At 48.2% G+C, this 15,328-nt stretch overlaps 1 protein-coding gene across 8 annotated transcripts in view; it reads left to right on the top strand.

Annotated features, from left to right (window-relative positions):
* TRIM72 (tripartite motif containing 72) overlaps positions 1-14,010 on the top strand; it is a 37,554-nt gene extending 23,544 nt beyond the window's left edge. For 2 of the 8 annotated variants that reach the window (XM_069984595.1, XM_069984594.1), the window contains 7 exons: positions 7,936-7,978; positions 9,735-10,131; positions 12,053-12,148; positions 12,240-12,470; positions 12,851-12,873; positions 12,962-13,080; positions 13,296-14,010. In XM_069984595.1, the coding sequence (XP_069840696.1) occupies positions 9,736-10,131; positions 12,053-12,148; positions 12,240-12,470; positions 12,851-12,873; positions 12,962-13,080; positions 13,296-13,861 (1,431 nt within the window). In that variant the 5' untranslated portion in view covers positions 7,936-7,978; position 9,735 and the 3' untranslated portion in view covers positions 13,862-14,010. Of the gene's footprint in view, positions 1-4,922; positions 5,181-5,982; positions 6,062-7,935; positions 7,979-9,734; positions 10,132-12,052; positions 12,149-12,239; positions 12,471-12,850; positions 12,874-12,961; positions 13,081-13,295 lie in introns of those variants that run through there. The other 6 variants (XM_069984588.1, XM_069984589.1, XM_069984593.1 and 3 more) reach the window with 5 other exon arrangements.
* Positions 14,011-15,328: the final 1,318 nt, after the last annotated feature.

The raw sequence follows: 15,328 nt of genomic DNA, 5'->3' as shown, positions 1-15,328 counted from the left end.
AGCCTGGGCCCAACCCCACCCCACTGTAACTATGGCAACACTATTGTAGTGTTAATAGTACAGAATAAATAATGTCATGATGCTCTGATGTGTGCAAAATTGCCGTAAAAAGTTGCAGTTTTTTAGCAAATCATGGCAGAACTGTGGTCAGGAGACAAAACACCACTAGAGTACAGTGGCACCTTGGTTTAAGAGTAACTTGGTTTAAGAGTAACTTGGTTTAAGAGCTCACAGTTTTTCAGAATTGTGACTTGGTGTAAGAGCATTGCTTTGGTGTAAGAGCTCTCTGTGCTGGGTGGGAGGGGGAGTCGGGGGAGGGGCATGGTCTGTATAGCGGGGTCTACAGCCCTGTACTATGACCCAGGAAGTTCCAATAAATACACGGACATAGAACCATCAGATCTGTGAGCTAAGTGCTGAGTAGAATGTAGTAGAGCTGATAAGGTTGTACTGAGGTAGTAGAGAGGAGGATGCCGTGAGAGTCTCAACCCAAGTACTAATGTGCTCTGCTGGGAGGTTGGAGTGTATAGAAGAATACTTGTAGAAGAAGAAGGAGAAACAACCTGTGCCTGTGTATTAACCTTTCCTACAGTCTTCACACCACCTTCTGCCCACTAGCTTTGGCTGAACCGTACTAATGGGTGACACAGGCACCAGACCCTGTTACCTGGGATAAGCAGAATGGTTAGGGTTTCCTAAGTACTCTGGCACTGCGAGATGGAGTTCATCGACTTTTAGTAACTTTGCTCCACCCGGATCAGTTCCTAGCTCTTTGGCTTTTCTGTGGATACTGTCCTGCACTGTGGTTACTCCTAGTCCTCGGCGTGGATTGAGGTTACCTGTAGGCTAGTCCTCTCCTGAAGCGCTTAGCAGTACATCATACAGCTTGTTTGGTGCTTCATGAAAGAGGGTTGTAAGAGCCGACTGTTCTGTGTCCTACCCATGCGGGGCACTGACTAAGAACTCTCTGGTAGAGGGGGGCCTGGCAGAGGTGCGTCCAGTCAACACCAAAGCTCAGCTAGGAACCCTCCTCCACCCAAGGGACCAACTTCCTAACCAGCGTGTAAGAGGCGCTGTGGTTGGTTAGAAAGGGTGCAATAGAGAAGGGGGAAAGAAAGAGAGGATAGGATAGAAGAAAGGAGTGAAGAAAGGAGCCGCACGCTGCATTGTATTTGCTTACAGGTTCTCTGCGGCCGCTATTCATTGAAAACGTACATGTCAGTTCTTTGCAGCACCGCTAGCGATCCTGGCCAGAGTGTATACCATGTGTATTTATATGTGTACATGTGGTGTCCCAATAGGGGTGTTATTGCTGCTCACACCCTTCGCAAAAGTCTGTACTTTTTGTGGTCTTATTGCAGTTAAAGTAGTATTTAAAGATGACCACTAGATGCCGCTATATTATGTGTTAAGTGTGGAAGCTGCACAGCTGAAGTGTTTTTAAAAGGGTTATTGTGTTTGTGTACCAGAATCTGCAAGCCAGTAGGATCCTTGCTTTCTTCTGTCCTATCACCTTCTCTCTTTCTGCCCTTCTGTTACACTCTTTCCACCCAACCACAGCACACCTTACATGCTGGGTTGGAAGTTAGTCCCTTGGGAAAAGGAGGAGTCTTAGTCAGGATTCTGTGGAGGGAGGATGCAGACCAGACTGCTACTGGTTCTACTTGGGCCCTGGCCCTCTGCCAGGTCCCCCCGTAAAGTGAAATCTTAGTCAGTGCCCCGCATGGGTAGGACACAGGACAGTGCTTCGCTTCAAACTTCTCACTTAGCAACTGTACACAGCACTAAGCAGTGCTAAAGCCTTTTAGAAGAGGACCAGCCAACAGATCATCTCAACCCACGCCGTGGATTAGGAGCTACAACCGTGCAGGACAGTACCCACTACAAAAGCCAAAGAGCTAGGAACTGATCCGGGTGGAGCAAAGTTACTATAAAGTCTATGAACTCCATCTCACAGTGCGAGTGTCAGCCAGGAAACCGCAACCTTGGGACATTCTCCCCTTTCTGTGAGTGGTGGGTCCTACTATTTGGGAGGGTCACTACATCGCTCTGGCCACCTGTGATAACATCTGTGAGAACTATTTTTTTGTTTGGTTATGCAATTTCCATCCAACAGTGAGGGTCGGCGATGGGGTTCAATATGGCCCTCCCTATGCAAATACATATATGGCGCAAATTTGAGGAAAGGTTTGTATATACACATCCCAAATTCCGTGAACACGTCCATTTTTGGCATCGATTTATCTATGATATAATTTGCATATGGGAGGGGCCACTGGACTCCCTTCTAACATTCCACTCTGACATCAATGGGGTGTGGGAGGAGTTAAAAGTTAAGAGAACGAATAGTTCAACATAAATCTACTATTCGTCGGCAAAACCTATTGTTACCGGTTCCTCATCACTTCCATAAGTTTAACCATCAAATCTCTCAGTTACGGGTCACACGGGAGAAGAGGTGACGGTTTGTAGGATATTACAGGAGGACGGCCTCTCCCCCTCCCCCCAGCAGCCTGCGGACCCCCTGCAGATACTCAGGAACCAGCTGGCTCAGTCTATAGCTTGTTCAGTAACACATACACCCTGTCAGTCTCTATGCCTGAGTCTATGTGTGATACTGAGACCAGCCAGGAGGGGGCAGCAGCAGACTGACTCAGATCATACAGCAAAGAGGGAGGCCCTGAGTCAGTCTGCTGCTCTGATGCAGGTAATTCCCGTCATATAAAAGTGTAACCACTTCTACAGCGGCACTCACCTTGTCACCAATGCGAGGATGTAAAATGCTAAAAAAGTGGCGTCCACAGCAAGACTGATGGCGAAAAAACCTATAAAAGCAAAAGAAGCCGGAACAAAGACATAAAAGTAAGAGGAAAACGTAAAGGTGGTGGAAGAAAGTTATACAGATTTGTAAATTACATCAATGTAAAAATCTCCAGTCTTCCAGTACTTATCAGCTGCTGTATGTCCTGCAGGAAGTGGTGTATTCTCTCCAGTCTGACACAGTGCTCTCTGCTGCCACCTCTGTCCATGTCAGGAACTGTCCAGAGCAGGAGCGGTTTTCTATGGGGATTTTCTGCTGCTCTGGACAGTTCCTGACATGGACAGAGGTGGCAGCAGAGAGCACTGTGTCAGCCTGGAGAGAATACATCACTTCCTGCAGGACATACAGCAGCTGATAAGTACTGGAAGACTGGAGATTTTTAAATAGAAGTAAATTGCAAATCTATAAAACTTTCTGACACCAGGTGATTTTTCCTGTGGAGAACCCCTTTAAAGCGTACCTGCTGCTGTCAGTCACCTCCATCCCATAGACTTATACTGGAGCTGTGAGGCTGGGGTGGCTGCGAGGGGGACACGCTTCTCCTGATCAGTGAGACCCCTGGGACATGCTGGGGGAGCCGGGTGTCCGCACTCACTGCCGGGACCAGAGAAACCTCCCAGGCTTACAGGCTTACAGGTTGCAGTCAGTATCTGAGGTTCCCTGTAAGGACTCTGTGAGGGTCAGTGACCCCATAGGCCACATGATTATCCACTGCCGGGGGTCTTCATGGCAGCTGAGGGGCTTCTCTGTATGTGCCTGTATGCAGTTGTGTCGGAGGACGAATACTCTGGACTGTGACCGTGGAAAATCCATGCTAGAAGGTGAAAGTTAAAAAAAAAGAAGTAAAAATAATAGAAAAAAACATCAAACAAAATACACAGAAATGTATAAATTCTAGAACTTAAAAATCTAGAATAAAAAACTTCCCATATTTGGTATAACCACATCTGAAAAAACCCGAACTAAAAAATTATATTGTAGAGAGTACAACCTGTCCCACAAAAAACGAGCCCTCGTATGGCGACAAGAAAAAAGGGGGAAAAAAACTGCGACAATATAAAATATAAAAGAAACAGGATTAATTTGGCATGGTCACTGAAGGGTTAAGATATAGAGAGAAAACTATATATATATATATATCGCTCCTAGAGGGAGGGGCCTCAGTCTGTGGGGCGGAGACATCCCCATCACTGTGCTGCTGTGAGGGATGTGAGGGTAAGTAGTAACCTAAGACCTCTTCTCATATAAATCTGTGGCCACTTATCTTCGCTCTATAGTGTCACTCATAGTAACCAACAGAGATTGTAAATCACAAACCTTACAAGACATAAAAGGAACAGTAATCCGATACATAACACTATAGGCCCATCCTGCACTCCAGTCTGTAACAATGATTCCACATGTCATTCTCCAAACTGTCCACAAGATGGAGCTGATGGGACTTTACTTTAAGGGGTAAATTTCTTGTCTATAGTAATATGGAGTATTGCTGGTATAACCTGGGTATATACTGTATATAATCATATATGTACAGCTGGTATAACCTGGGGATCTCCTGTATATAATCATATATGTACAGCTGGTATAACCTGGGGATCTCCTGTATATAATTATATATGTACAGCTGGTATAACCTGGGGATCTCCTGTATATAGTGATATATGTACAGCTGGTATAACCTGGGTATCTCCTGTATATAGTGATATGTGTACAGCTGGTATAACCTGGGGATCTCCTGTATATAGTGATATGTGTACAGCTGGTATAACCTGGGTATATCCTGTATATAATTATATATGTACAGCTGGTATAACCTGGGGATCACCTGTATATAATTATATATGTACAGCTGGTATAACCTGGGTATCTCCTGTATATAGTGATATATGTACAGCTGGTATACATTATGTATACAGTGATATTTATACATTATTACAGTCCAGTCTGCGGTGTTTCGGGGTGTGTGGTCAGACATCGTCCTTTTACTATGTAATGTGACGACCTCCTCTATGGTTCCTGGCGTTCCATGAATCTCAGCTGTTCCTGGGGAGATAACTGTGTCAGAAATAACCAGCAGTGGGTGGAGGGGCACAATATATCTGCTGGACGTCCCGGCTGGCAGCTGCTGGTCACCGTCCTCTTCGGCCGCACCTGTCCTGGTCTGTATCTGCGGCTCCTGGTCAAAAGCTCTTCTGTTCAGTGTCCTGAGCTCCTGTTCTTGGTCAGTTGTGTCCTCCCTTGGTCATTGTCTTCTCTTCCGATCAGTGTCTTCTTTCCTGGTCTGTGTCCACCTCTGGTGATCAGTATCTGGATCTTCTGCTCAGTGTCCACCTCTGGTGATCAGTATCTGGATATTCAGGTCAGTGTCCACCTCTGGTCATCAGTATCTGGATCTCATGGTCTTTGTCCACCTCTGGTGATCAGTATCTGGATATTCAGGTCAGTGTCCACCTCTGGTGATCAGTGTCTTCTTTCCTGGTCTGTGTCCACCTCTGGTGATCAGTATCTGGATGTCCTGGTCTGTGTCCACCTCTGGTAATTAGTATCTGGATCTTCTGGTCAGTGTCCACCTCTGGTGATCAGTATCTGGATATTCAGGTCAGTGTCCACCTCTGGTGATCAGTGTCTTCTTTCCTGGTCTGTGTCCACCTCTGGTGATCAGTATCTGGATGTCCTGGTCTGTGTCCACCTCTGGTAATTAGTATCTGGATCTTCTGGTCAGTGTCCACCTCTGGTGATCAGTATCTGGATCTCCTGGTCAGTGTCCACCTCTGGTGATCAGTATGTGGATCTTCTGGTCAGTGTCCACCTCTGCTGATCAGTATCTGGATCTCCTGGTCAGTGTCCACCTCTGTTGATCAGTATCTGGATCTTCTGGTCAGTGTCCACCTCTGGTGATCAGTATCTGGATATTCAGGTCAGTATCCACCTCTGGTCATCAGTATCTGGATCTTCTGGTCAGTGTCCACCTCTGGTGATCAGTATCTGGATGTCCTGGTCTGTGTCCACCTCTGGTAATTAGTATCTGGATCTTCTGGTCAGTGTCCACCTCTGGTGATCAGTATCTGGATCTCCTGGTCAGTGTCCACCTCTGGTGATCAGTATGTGGATCTTCTTCTGGTCAGTGTCCACCTCTGGTGATCAGTATCTGGATCTCCTGGTCAGTGTCCACCTCTGGTGATCAGTATCTGGATCTTCTGGTCAGTGTCCACCTCTGGTGATCAGTATCTGGATATTCAGGTCAGTATCCACCTCTGGTCATCAGTATCTGGATCTTCTGGTCAGTGTCCACCTCTGGTGATCAGTTTCTGGATCTCCTGGTCTTTGTCCACCTCTGGTGATGAGTATCTGGATCTCCTGGTCAGTGTCCTCTTCTGGTGATCAGTATCTGGATCTCCTGTCAGTGTCCACCTCTGGTGATCAGTATTTGGATCTTATGGTCAGTGTCCACCTCTGGTGAACAGGATCTCCTAGTCAATGTCCATCTCTGATGATCAGTATCTGGATCTCCTGGTCAGCTGGCTGGTTGTCCCCTCCAAAGTCTCTGTAGTTGTCAGTGTCTGGCACAGTCTGTGTCTTGTGGTCATGTCCGCTTTTCCTGTCTTACGGTCCTAATCACTTCTCCTGTCTTGTGGTCGCGTTCACTTCTCCTGTCTTGTGGTTGTTTCCACCTCCCCTGTCTTGTGGTCTTGTCCACCTTTCCTCTTTTGTGGTTGTATTCACGTCTCCTGTCTTGTGGTCCTGTCCACCTCTCTTGTCTTATGGTTGTGTCCATCTTTCTTGTCTTATGGTTGTGTCCATCTTTTTTGTCTTATGGTTGTGTCCATCTTTCCCCTCTTGTGGTTGTGTCCATCTTTACTCTTTTGTGGTCATGTCCACCTCTCCTGTCTTGTGATCTTTTCCACCTCTCCTGTCTTGTGGTTGTGTCCACCTCTCCTGTCTTGTGGTTGTGTCCACCTCTCCTGTCTTGAGGTCGTGTCCACCTCTCCTGTATTGTGGTCGTGTCCACCTCTCTTGTCTTGTGGTCGTGTCCACCTCTCTTTTCTTGTGGTTGTGTCCACCTCTCCTGTCTTGTGGTTGTGTCCACCTCTCCTGTCTTGAGGTCATGTCCACCTCTCCTGTATTGTGGTCGTGTCCACCTCTCTTGTCTTGTGGTTGTGTCCACCTCTCTTGTCTTATGGTCTTATCCACCTCTCCTGTTTTGTGGTCATGTCCATCTCTTCTGTCTTGTGGTCTTTTCCACCTCTCCTGTCTTGTGGTTGTGTCCACCTCTCCTGTCTTGTGATCTTGTCCACTTCTCCTGTCTTGTGGTCTTGTCCACCTCTCCTGTCTTTTAGTTGTGTCCACCTCTCCTGTCTTTTGGTCGTGTCCACCTCTCTTGTCTAATGGTCATGTCCACCTCTCTTGTCTTATGGTCATATCCACCTCTCCTGTCTTGTCCACCTCTCTTGTCTTATGGTCATATCCACCTCTCCTGTCTTGTGGTCTTGTCCACCTCTCTTGTCTTATGGTCATGGCCACCTCTCCTGTCTTGTCCACCTCTCCTGTCTCGTGGTCTTGTCCACCTCTCCTGTCTCGTGGTCTTGTCCACCTCTCCTGTCTCGTGGTCTTGTCCACCTCTCCTGTCTCGTGGTCTTGTCCACCTCTCTTGTCTTTTAGTTGTGTCCACCTCTCCTGTCTTTTGGTTGTGTCCACCTGTCCTGTCTTGTCCACCTCTCTTGTCTTATGGTCATGGCCACCTCTCCCGTCTTGTGGTTGTGTCCACCTCTCTTGTCTTTTAGTTGTGTCCACCTCTCCTGTCTTTTGGTCTTGTCCACCTCTCTTGTCTTATGGTCATGGCCACCTCTCCCGTCTTGTGGTTGTGTCCACCTCTCTTGTCTTTTAGTTGTGTCCACCTCTCCTGTCTTTTGGTCTTGTCCACCTCTCTTGTCTTATGGTCATGGCCACCTCTCCCGTCTTGTGGTTGTGTCCACCTCTCTTGTCTTTTAGTTGTGTCCACCCTTCCTGTCCTGTAGTGGTGTTCACTTCTTTTGTCCCTTGGTTTTGCCTCCTCTCCAGTCTCCATTATTTCTTGTGGTGTCCAGGTCTCTAATACTTTTCCTTACTGATTCCAGATCTCCTCTCCGCGTCTCCGGTGACTTCTCGGCCTGCCTCCAGGTAACACTCTGCTTTCTCCTCTAAGTGACCTTCACACTTTTTACTTCTCCTTTTTTGATTTAAGAAATATTCTGTCCTACGCTTACATCTGGTCAGACCTCCGCCCATCCTTACAGGACTCCGACTGTCCATGTCTTCACTCCTATATGTAATACTACATCTTAAAGGAGAACTCCACCTAAAGGAACATTGCAGGAACACTAAACCTCATGTTAGGAGCTAATATGAGCAAACAGCCGGCAGTGTCAGTCTCTGATTATCGATCAAGGGAGATCAAATAGATCTGGGAGGTTTGTTAACCCATTGCAGACCATTACAGAGAGCAAATGGCTGATACCAGAGAGCAATAGATGGATTCAATGGGTTGAGACATGGCTGATAACAGAGAGCAATCACTTACATAGTGTCAGACTTTTTTGCTTTATTGTGTTGGGTGATAACACTGAAGCTGTGGTGCCTCTCTGTCCTCATGGCAGTACAGCCTGTCCTGTGCGCTTCAGTGTTGTCATAGGGACCTGTGCTAAACAGGCTTGTAATAGGACTGTGCGATTGGCATAGAGCATGGGAGGGGGGGTCAGAACACATTATGTAATAGTCAAAATTAAGATTCTTAAAGGAATTATCCAGGATTAGTAAAAGATTTCAAGATATAGCGCCCCCCTTGTCTCAGGTTGTGTGCGGTATTGCAGCTAAGAACTGTTTTTGGAAGGAAGCAGCCATGTTTTTCTTAACCTGGATAACCCCTTTAAGAGTTGTCTGGATGCAGTGTAAAGCATGGGGGTGTAATGTGGAGCCTGTAATATAATGTGATATAATAGAGTATTCCCATGTGAGTGTATACAGTGAGCAGACGGCTTATTATCACCTCCTCCGCCTGTAACACGACCCCCCCGGCCTTTCCTAATATTCTATTTTAAGCTGCAGCCGTTCCTCCCTGAATTCCTGTCATTTCCAGCTGCGATGTTCTGCGGCTCTGCAGTCCTGGATTACACCAGGCCTCATCCACAACCACCTGATCCGCCTGACACTTCCTGTTCTGTAGAGAAAGTTTCTCCGCAGTCATCGAACATCACAGGAAGAATGACAACGACTTGTATATATAGATAAGATAGCATCTCTGTGTTCTGAACAATGCAAAGGTCACAAAGCATGCCCACAAGACTCTCCCACATCAGCTAATAGGGGGTAATTACAACTCACATCCTTCTCTTCACCAACATTACACATTGACCTCTGCACAGGTGATAAAGCATGCCCACAATACTCTCCCATAGAAGTACTGCACATCCCACCTCCTCCTCACCGCACCGACCTATGTACAGATCATAAAGCATGCAGCACTCATGGTCACAGCTTACCTCCTCACTCTCCTTGCACAGGTCACAGAGCATGCCCACAACACTCTCTTATTGAAATAACCCTCTCCCTGCACAGTTATAGTTAAAAACGTTTGAACACTCATCAGTACAAGTTAACAGGTGATGGCCACAGCTTTGCACAGGTCACAGAGCATGCCCTCAACACTAGGAGTTAATAAGCTTCCTAAGATCCATGTGGCTGCTGTAAAGCATCTCTCTAAATGCCGTAAACAGCTGTTGTGTTAAGGTGGAATTTATATACAGAAAATTAAATTCTACATAATCTAAAGATGTAAGGAAGGAACGCGGAGGGTGGAGTGTTACACAGTGGGGTCTATCTATCACCTGTATGATGTACCCACAATTCATTGCTGCCTTGTTGCCCATCTCCCCCCCAGAATGGCGAACCCCCAGCTAGTACAGGGCATGCAGAACGACCTGACCTGCCAGCTGTGCCTGGAGCTCTTCCGCTCCCCCGTCACCCCGGAGTGCGGCCACACCTTCTGCCAGACCTGTCTGACCGGCGCCCCCAAGAGCCCCGACCAGAACGGCTCCACACTCTGCCCTACATGCCAGGCCCCCTCCCGCCCCGAGACCCTTCACATCAACCGCCAGCTGGAGCACCTGGTGCAAAGCTTCAAGCAGGTCCCGCAGGGGCATTGCCTGGAGCACCTGGACCCGCTCAGCGTCTTCTGCGAGCAGGACAAGGAGCTGATCTGCGGGGTCTGCGCCTCCCTGGGGAAACACAAGGGCCACAACATCATCACCGCCGCCGAGGCCCACGCCAAGATGAAGGTGAGAAAGCCCAGCCGCAGAACAGTGAGCGCAGCTCCGGAGTATAATACAGGGTCAGTAATGTATATACACAGTGACCCCACCAGCAGAATAGTGAGCGCAGCTCCTGAGTATAATACAGGGTCAGTAATGTATATACACAGTGACCCCACCAGCAGAATAGTGAGCGCAGCTCCGGAGTATAATACAGGGTCAGTTATGTAATGTATGTACACAGTGACCCCACCAGCAGAATAGTGAGTGCAGCTCCGGAGTATAATACAGGGTTAGTAATGTAATGTATGTACACAGTGACCTCACCAGCAGAATAGTGAGTGCAGCTCTGGAGTATATTACAGGATGTAACTCAGGATCAGTACTGTAATGTATGTACACAGTGACCCCACCAGCAGAATAGTGAGCGCAGCTCCGGAGTATAAAAAAGGATCAGTAATGTACAGTATGTACACAGTGACCCCACCAGCAGAATAGTGAGCGAAGCTCCGGAGTATAAAAAAGGATCAGTAATGTACAGTATGTACACAGTGACCTCACCAGCAGAATAGTGAGTGCAGCTCTGGAGTATAATACAGGGTCAGTAATGTAATATATATACACAGTGACCCCACCAGCAGAATAGTGAGTGCACCTCTGGAGTATAATACAGGATCAGTAATGTACACAGTGACCCCACCAGCAGAATAGTGAGTGCAGCTCCGGAGTATAATACAGGGTCAGTGATGTAATGTATGTACACAGTGACCGCCCCCCCAGCAGAATAGTGAGTGCAGCTCTGGAGTATAATAGGATCCAGGGGCGGTCTTGGCATTTCTGGGGCCCCAAGCAAAGTTATGTCTGGGCCCCCCCCCCGCGGCACGCGTTCCAAAACAATAGACCGCTGTGTGTTGCCCCCAGTAGTATTTACCCCTTGTGCGCTACCACCAGTAATATATACCCCTTGTTTGCTTCCCCCAGTAGTATATAGACCCCTGTGTGTTCCCCAGTTATATATAGCCCCCTTTGTGCTCCCCCAGAAGTATATATACCTCCTGTGTGCTGCCCCAGTTGTATATAGACCCCCTGTGTGCTGCCCCCAGTCGTATATACCCCGTGTGCTCCCCCACTAGTATATAGGCCCCCTGTGTCTCCCTCAGGGGTATTTAGCCCCCCTGTGTGCTCCCCCACTTGGATATAGACCTCCTGTGTGCTCCCCCACTTGGATATAGACCCCTGTGTACTCCTCCAGTAGTATATAAACCCCCTGTGTGGTTCCCCCAGTAGTATATAGACCCCCTGTGTGCCCCACCAGTATTATATAGACCCCTTGTGTGCTGCCCCAGTAGTATACAGACCCCTGTGTGCTCCCCCAGTTATATATAGACCACCTGTGTGCCTCACAAGTAGTATATAGACCCCCTGTATGTTCCCCCAGTAGTATATAGACCCCCTGTGTGTTCCCCCAGTAGTATATAGCCCCCCTGTGTGCTCTCCCACTTGGATATAGACCTCCTGTGTGCTCTACAAGTTGTATATAGACCCCATTCTGCTGCCCCAAGTAGTATATAGACCCCTTGTGTGCTGCCCCAGTAGTATATAGACCCCTCTGTGAAGCCCCAGTAGTCTATAGCCCCCCTGTGATATAGCCCCCTGTGTGCTCCCCCATTTATATAGACCCCCACTGTGCGCTCCCCCAGTTAAACAGACCCCTGTGTGCTCCCCCTGTGCGCTCATTACGAGTGCTCATAGTTACAGTTCAGATGGCAGCAGCGAGCCGGGCAGCGACCCTGTCCAGCGGTCTTGAGCATAAGAGCGGGGCGTGGGGGCCCCCCTGGATGTTGGGGGCCCCAAGCGATCGCTTGGTGTGCTTGGTGCCAAAGACCGCCACTGATAGGATCTTATAGCAGATGATGGTAACATGGAGACATCTTCTCTTCCTTCTCAGAGACAACTTCCCCAGCAGCAGGTCCTCTTGCAGGAAGCCCGACTACGGAAGGAGAAGACGGTGGCTCTGCTGGACAGACAGGTGGCTGAAGTGAAGGTGAGTGCTGGTGATGGCCGCCGTCCTCCCCCCATCCCCGGCCCCTGCCCCACCTCTGGCCCCTATGGGTGACGTATATATTACATTGCAGGATACAGTGTCCCGCTTTAAGTCCAGTGTGAAGGATCAGCTGAACTCCATGCGCACCTACCTGAACATCATGGAGACCTCCCTATTCCGAGAATCGGACAAAGCCGAGCAGAACGCTACCGCCGCCCTGCTGGGGGAGAGGAAGAGCCTGGCCCATTATGTGGAGCAGCTCGGCCAGATGGATGGAGTCCTGAAAGAGCTGGAAGGACAGGAGCAGACCGAGTTCCTGCGGGTAAGACCCATGGATGGCGGGAGGATATACAGGAGATTTTATATTAAAGGGGAACTCCAGTGGAAAAATATCGTTTTCAAATCAGCTGGTGTCAGAAAGTTATACAGATTTGTAAATCTTTGTACTTATCAGCTGCTGTATGTCCTGCAGGAAGTGGTGTATTCTCTCCAGTCTGACACAGTGCTCTCTGCTGCCACCTCTGTCCATGTCAGGAGCTGTCCAGAGCAGGAGAGGTTTTCTATGGGGATTTGGACATGGACAGGGGTGGCAGCAGAGAGCACTGTGTCAGACTGGAGTGCCCCTTTAAATGTATTCTGTATTATAAAAAGTAACATAAAATACATCAGTGAATGATCTTCTCATCTTCTCTCTCTTCACAGAAATTCTGCGTGGTGTCAGCCAGGTGAGAGATCTCAGTCCAATAATAGCTGCGGACCCCTCTCCTGTGTGATACATCCCACCTAATGTATCTAATCTTCTTCTTTGTACAGACTTGGTAAGATCTTGTCCGAGTCTCCTCTTCCCGGACGCCTGGACATTCAGCTGCCCATTATATCAGATGAGTTCAAGTTCCAGGTGTGGAGGAAGATGTTCCGGGCATTGATGCCAGGTGAGGATTATAGGTAACCTAGAAAACTGCTGGCTGGGAATTATGGTGCAATACCGGCCATGACCACCAGGTGGCAGTGTGACCCCATTGTTACCTCCTCATTTCTCATTGAACACTGACTTCCTGAGTTGAAGTTTTTTTTGTGTTTTTTTTTTTTTCTTCCTTTTTTTGTATATCATTGTGAATATCATTTTTACGAATCTCTTTCTTTGCAGCTCTGGAAAACCTGAGCTTTGACCCGGCCACCGCCCAGCAGAACCTGGTGGTGTCGGCAGACGGTAAATGGGTGGAGTGTTCTGACCAGAAGCAGCCGGTGTCCGACGACCCCATCCGCTTTGACAAAGGCAACTGCCTAGTCACCAAGGAAAGCTTCACCGATGGGGAACACTACTGGGAGGTGCTGGTGGAGGACAAGCCAAGGTGGGCGCTGGGCATCATCTCCGAGACCGCCAACCGTAAAGGGAAGCTCCACGCCAGCCCCTCCAATGGCTTCTGGATCTTGGGCTGCAAGGAAGGAAAGGTGTACGAGGCCCACGCGGAGCAGAAGGAGCCGCGTCTCCTGCGGGTGGACGGGCGTCCGGAGAAGATTGGGGTCTACCTGAGCTTCTCCGATGGGGTGGTCTCCTTCTTTGACTGCGGTGATGAGGACAATGTGAAGCTCCTGTACACCTTCCATGAGCGGTTCTCCGGCCGCCTCTATCCATTCTTTGATGTCTGCTGGCACGACAAAGGGAAGAACAGCCAGCCCCTGAAGCTGTATATGCCATCCGGAGGCCAGTGATGGATAACACATAGCCACACACGGACGTATAGCGTCCCCCATAGGAGGCACGGACTGTGCGGGACGGGTATCACCATCCTGCCATACACATGAGCCGCCACCACCCACCTGAACTCTATATACTGGGACTTTCACACCAATAAATTGTTTCCCACCACAGATGCTGAGTGATTTGTATAATAGACCCCGGGCTCTTCCCAAACAGTCGCTGACTACTCATATAGTTATCCCAGTGCTCGGACCCCCGGCGCTCCTGTGGGAAGGGGGTAACTTTGAATGTTGGGATAATGTCTTTAGTGCAGTAATATTTACATGTCCACTAGGGGCAGCACTGAGCTGTGGCTATATACAGTATATACCGCCTGTCAGCCTGGAGCTCCATATAGCTACAGCTTCCAGATATACCGTATGTTCATCCTTACTATAGCATGCATGACAATATATACTGCTGTATCTGCTGTGTAGAGGGACAGTATATACTGCTATATCTGCAGTGTGGAGGGACAGTATATACTGCTGTATCTGTTGTGTGGAGGGACAGTATATACTGCTGTATCTGCAGTGTGGAGGGACAGTATATACTGCTATATCTGCAGTGTGGAGGGACAGTATATACTGCTATATCTGCAGTGTGGAGGGACAGTATATACTGCTGTATCTGTTGTGTGGAGGGACAGTATATACTGCTGTATCTGCAGTGTGGAGGGACAGTATATACTGCTGTATCTATAGTGTATAGGGACAATATATACTGCTGTATCTTTAGTGTGGAGGGACAGTATATACTGCTGTATCTGCAGTGTAGAGTGACAGTATATACTGCTGTATCTGCAGTGTAGAGGGACAGTATATACTGCTGTATCTGCAGTGTAGAGGGACAGTATATACTGCTGTATCTGTTGTGTGGAGGGACAATATATACTGCTGTATCTGCAGTGTGGAGGGACAGTATATACTGCTGTATCTGTTGTGTGGAGGGACAGTATATACTGCTGTATCTGCAGTGTAGAGGGACAATATATACTGCTGTATCTATAGTGTATGGGGACAATATATACTGCTGTATCTGTTGTGTGGAGGGACAGTATATACTGCTGTATCTGCAGTGTGGAGGGACAGTATATACTGCTGTATCTGCAGTGTGGAGGGACAGTATATACTGCTGTATCTGCAGTGTAGAGGGACAATATATACTGCTGTATCTATAGTGTATGGGGACAATATATACTGCTGTATCTGTTGTGTGGAGGGACAGTATATATTTCTGTATTTGTAGTGTGGAGGGACAGTATATACTGCTGTATCCGCAGTGTGGAGGGACAGTATATACTGCTGTATCTGCAGTGTGGAGGGGCAGTATATATTTCTGTATCTGTAGTGTGGAGGGACAGTATATACTGCTGTATCCGCAGTGTGGAGGGACAGTATATACTGCTGTATCTGCAGTGTGGAGGGACAGTATATACT

Source organism: Dendropsophus ebraccatus, chromosome 9 (genome assembly GCF_027789765.1).
Source record: "Dendropsophus ebraccatus isolate aDenEbr1 chromosome 9, aDenEbr1.pat, whole genome shotgun sequence".
Taxonomy (NCBI): domain Eukaryota; kingdom Metazoa; phylum Chordata; class Amphibia; order Anura; family Hylidae; genus Dendropsophus; species Dendropsophus ebraccatus.
Note: the sequence above shows the minus strand (reverse complement) of the source record. Positions and strands in the feature narration are given on the sequence as shown.